This window comes from Littorina saxatilis, unplaced genomic scaffold (genome assembly GCF_037325665.1).
Source record: "Littorina saxatilis isolate snail1 unplaced genomic scaffold, US_GU_Lsax_2.0 scaffold_1962, whole genome shotgun sequence".
Classification (NCBI taxonomy): domain Eukaryota; kingdom Metazoa; phylum Mollusca; class Gastropoda; order Littorinimorpha; family Littorinidae; genus Littorina; species Littorina saxatilis.
In genome coordinates this window covers 1-5,122 of record NW_027127051.1, presented here as the reverse complement: position 1 = coordinate 5,122, position 5,122 = coordinate 1, and the positions used below count along the sequence as shown (strand labels likewise).

At 40.6% G+C, this 5,122-nt stretch overlaps 1 protein-coding gene across 1 annotated transcript; it reads left to right on the top strand.

Annotated features, from left to right (window-relative positions):
• Window positions 1-1,270: 1,270 nt before the first annotated feature.
• Window positions 1,271-4,885, top strand: LOC138955519 (uncharacterized). Its single transcript, XM_070327107.1, has one exon. It carries the CDS (start codon window positions 1,497-1,499, stop codon window positions 3,558-3,560), a length of 2,064 nt encoding a protein of 687 aa, XP_070183208.1. The 5' UTR covers window positions 1,271-1,496; the 3' UTR covers window positions 3,561-4,885.
• Window positions 4,886-5,122: the final 237 nt, after the last annotated feature.

Sequence of the window (5,122 nt, the reverse complement as noted above, 5' to 3'; positions counted from 1 at the left end):
TTTATGTTGTGTTATTGAACATTCTAATAGAGGTGCAGGGGCAAAGGGCTATACTGTGTTCTTGTCTTTGTGCCTGGTTGGAGTGTTGTGTGTGTGTGTGTGTGAAGGCTAGATAGTAAACAGAGAGTAGCACGCACAATTTCTGATAGGAGTAGATATACATACATACAGACATACACACCGAAATTCCGGCCGTAACATTTGGTGACCCCGATTACTCTGTGTTAGTTAAAAATTTGTAGTTGTTTCCCTGCATTAATAAATTTAATTTTGTCCCCTGTGTTGGGTTTTCAGAACTTTTTGGCAGTAGGTCACGCAGACAGAGATTTTTCAGATTGAATAGTTGTGTCGTTCATGTCTTGTTTTGTATTGTTACCGTCTCCAGTTTTACGGTAGTGCTTACTGTACAGTTCTAAGCACTGAGGGAATAGCTTCATTTTTCTTCCTGTGGGGTCTTTCATTTCTCTTTCATTGCTCTTTTCTGTGCTTTCATTTTGTAAAATAGTTAGAACATTTTTTCCTTTCTGCTTTGGAATAGGGATCTATCTGTTGTTTATTGCCCTTTGCCTTTGTTAAGTTGTTTAACTGTCATTAATTTTGTTCTTTTGTACTTTGAAATTTTATGATTTGATTTTGAAATTTTTTTTTAATGTGATTGATTAGGTTTATTGATTTTGTGGCATTGATTTTGTTGAGTTTGTAAGTTTGTTGTAAGTAATTAAGGTAATTAGTTGTGATATTTTGTTATAGACTTTTAGTTTAAGTTTTAGTTTAATTTTGGTTTGTTATTTGCTATGGTAGTAGATTAGGTACTTTGAATTGTTTTGGTTTAATTTAGTCTGTTGTTTGGAGTGATTGGGTCACTTTTAATATTTTTTTGTGGATTTTGTTTTATTTGCCTCCAACTACATTTTTTGTTGTTGTCTTATTGATCTAATTTAAGTTAATCTCATTAGTAGTTGTATAATATAGTTATTTTAAGCTACTATTTAAAATTTTGATTAATATGGATAGTTTTACTTCATAAATTTGTTGTTGGAACTTTGTTTTCATTTTGCTTCCAACTGCGTCTTTTTTAGATGAACTTTACTTATTTTGAGTTTGGTTTTTTGATTTAGTATTTAGATTGTTGATTAGTCTTAAGTATTTATTTGTGTTTGTATCTTTGAAATTTGAACTTTTTCCTACTATTTGTGGTTTGGGGTTGTTGTTTCGTTTGTACTTGTATATATGTTTGAAGATTCGTTTTGAATTTATTGACTGAATATTTGACTTTAATTAAAATTGTTGGATATTTTTGCGTGAGATTTACGCCAAAACGTGTTTGGATATAGTCTTATGTTGACTATTGTATCTGCTGAAAGATTTGTTGTGGTATTTGACAATTTCAAGTAGATTGCTTGAACTTGCATTATTCTTTGAAACTTTTTCAAATTTGTTGTTTCTCTAAACTTAGACATATTTTGGTGTGATTTTGAAAGTTCAAAACTTACACAATGGAGAGCGATGATGATTATGATGCGTTGTTTGACAAGTTTGTAAAACAGGCAGAGACTTTGGGTCTGGGTGCAGAGAAACGTGAGAAATACGTGAAAGAGAGTTTTGATCGTTTGGAGAGAAAACGAGAAAAAGATGAAAGACAAAAAGAATTGGAAAGAGAAGAGAGACAAAAAGAAAAAGAAAGGGAAGAAAGACAAAAAGAATTGGAAAGAGAAGAGAGACAAAAAGAAAAAGAAAGGGAAGAAAGACAAAAAGAATCAGATAGACAAAAAGAAAGGGAAGATGCACAAATTGAAGAAAGTCGAAGACAAAAAGAATTGGACCGGGAAGAAAGAGACAAAGAGAGAGAACACCAGTTAAAGCAAAGAGAGCTTGAGATTAGGCAGGCTGAAATTAGTGCTGGGTCACGTGCACCACAAAATGGTCGGGATTCTCACACTAATGTAGGTGCTCGCCCTGTTTACCCCAGACTCCCTGCATTCAGGGAACAGCAAGATGATATAGACTCATACTTGTTCCGATTTGAAACTCATGCAAAATCTCTGGGATGGGAAGAGACAAGGTGGATCACGTACTTGTCTGCTCTTTTAGAGGGCAATGCATTAAACCTATACCATAGCCTTGCTGCTGCTGGTGAACTAACATACCAATGTTTGAAAGAAAACTTGCTGAAGAAATTTCAGTGCACGTCTGAAACATTTAGACAAAAGCTCCGAAATATCCGTCCAAGTGAAAAGGAACCGTTCCAAACTTTTGGGATTGAATTACGACGATTGTTTGATCGTTGGGTTGCGCTATCTGACATAACCACAGATGTTGATGGTCTAGTGAACTTGATTCTGGGAGAACAATTCCTTGAAAGCGTATCAGCTGACTTAGCAACTTTCATTCGAGAACGAGGTCTAGTTACTTTGGATGAAATGGTCAAAGCTGCCGAAAGCTATCGCTTAGCGAGACCTGGAAAAAACTTGTCCCGAAAGGCAGGACCAACCATTTTTTCTGCAGGTTCTTGTAGTCACGAAGAGTACGCTGCAGCTGCTTTTTCACAAAGCAATAATCGTAGAGGTGGTCCGCAGTCGCGGAGGTTTGGTTCCAGTTTTGCTGGTCGTAGACAAGGTAACTGGAGCTATGGCAGAGGTACGTCTGATGCTCAGGCACAGTCACAAGGTGATACATACTATCCTCGTGGAAGTAGACGCAATCGTACTGGTAGTCGCAGGGGTGGTTTGTTCCGGAGCGGAGATACTTGTCTGTTGTGTCATGGAAAAGGACATTGGGCAGCTCAGTGTCCCCGACGGACACACCCTCAGAACCCGTGTTTGATTTGTGGGATTGACTGCCATGACAGGAGGTCTTGTCCGAAGTATCTGATTGAATCAGGTATATATGAGCGAGTCGACTCAGGAAATGCTGTTGTCGCAGACGTTGGTTATTCGGGAAATTCTGCTCTTGCGGAAGTCGTTTCACCAATTACTCAGGATGTTGGAAGTCTGAAGTTGGAACATGGTAGTGTTAACGGGAGTGAGTGTACAGTACTTCGAGACTCAGGTTCTACGATTTCTGGAGTGCGTAGTGGATTGGTGTCAAAAGACCAGTTGGTCAGTAGAAAGGTCACTTGTAAAACATTTGGTGGGGAGGTCCTTACTTATCCTCAGGCGAAAGTTAAAGTTGAAACACCTTATGTGTCGGGAGAGATGGTTTGCTGTGTTCTGAATGATCCTGTGGCTGATTTGATCATAGGCAACATTCCGGGGATTTCAGGCGATGCAGACTGTTTTCCTGAAGCTGAGGGGGTTACGACTCATGCTACTCGTGTGCAGGAGAAGAGAAGAAACCCTCCTGATAAACCTGTGATTCTGACTCCAGATCAGAAGGTTGCGTGTTTGAATCAGGACTTGGCAGGTGTTCGAGAAGAACTCAGTCAGTTGCGGGCTGAAGTGAACAGATTAAAAGGTGGTTTTTCACTGGCTACAAGTGGAAAGAGTAGGTCGATTGAGACTACTGCTGCTGTAAGCCATGGTGGCAATCGCAGAAAGAGGTCAAGAAAATGGTTTGCTTGATTTTGACTACTTGTCGGTTTAGCATCAGAAACATGAGTCGTAGTACTATGTTGGAAGAGTCGTGGACTCAGGATAAGAATACTGATGCTAAAGAAAGACTTTGTATGGTTGAGCTAGAAAGCAACATGACTGGAAATTGTGAGTTAAAAGAAAAACTCAGTGGAATCTTCCTAGAGAAGGAAGAGGTACTTTATCAGACATAAAGTAGTGTTGTTACACTGATGGGATCAGTGGATCGGAAAGTTTGTTTCTTATGTCAGCTACGACAGTTTGATCCGTAGTGGAATGCGATATTGAAATTGTATGCCAGTGAAGTAGTTACCCTCTTTTACCTGTTATCCTAAAGAAAAAATAACCTCGGTCGGTCATTTTTTTTCTGGGAGGAGGGGGTAATGTGACAAACGGATTTGCACATAGTGTATATTGGAGTTATGTGACGCAGGTGTACAAAGTTTCATGGGCCACGAACTTTGAGTAGGCACCGTACGGTGAAATATTGTCCGTACAGTGCAGTGATGTCACGTGTGAGATGTGACCAATCAGAGAAGAGTAGTGACTGAGGTCACGTTTGTAGATAGATTAGACAGCAGAGCTTTGCAGACCATTGACAAGAGAAGACGGGTCTCTTACTGGGTAAAGTTTCTCACCGGGCGCTGGGAGGTCGGTTAGACTCGTGCCGCGGTACTGAATCGGTAGATTCAGCTGCTGTGTTTACAGCATCCCGGGCCGAGTGGGTCACGGAGGTATCCCGGGCCGAGAGCGGTCGCGGAAGGGGAACGAGACGGGAGGTTCTACCCTCACGCTCCAGCCGTGAGCTGTGGGAACGCAGAAGGGGAGACAGCGTGAAGCGCTGCAAAACGGGAACCCCGTCCCATTCCACCACACGAGACAGTTGTGTGGGTGGGGTGAAGCAGTGCGTGCCACTGTATATTGTGAGTACGACTGAGAGCAATTAACCAGCGTGATAGCTGTACAGAGATACGTTTCCCGAGTGAATAACCATGAGACGTCGAGCGTCGTGGTTTTTGTCATCTGTGTGTAACAGAAGTGAATATTGACAGAAGTATTGCTTGAGGCAATGACTTCGTGTGTATTGAGACAGACAGGTTCTCACGGAACAAAGCTTAAAGTGTTTTACGTGTGTGCACGGGAATTGTAGACTGCATGACAAAATAACATGTATGTAATTTTGTGCAGTTAGATTTCTGTGTGTTAACAGAAATAGAACTTTCATGTGGAGTGAAAGTGATCTGTAGAATGGATGTATAATAATATGTTTATGTTGTGTTATTGAACATTCTAATAGAGGTGCAGGGGCAAAGGGCTATACTGTGTTCTTGTCTTTGTGCCTGGTTGGAGTGTTGTGTGTGTGTGTGTGTGAAGGCTAGATAGTAAACAGAGAGTAGCACGCACAATTTCTGATAGGAGTAGATATACATACATACAGACATACACACCGAAATTCCAGCCGTAACAATATGGTCCCCTTGGACCAACAAAAAAGCTGGTCTGTCAACAAGCCACACAATGTATGTGCCCATATAACGCCAATGTGCCCACGT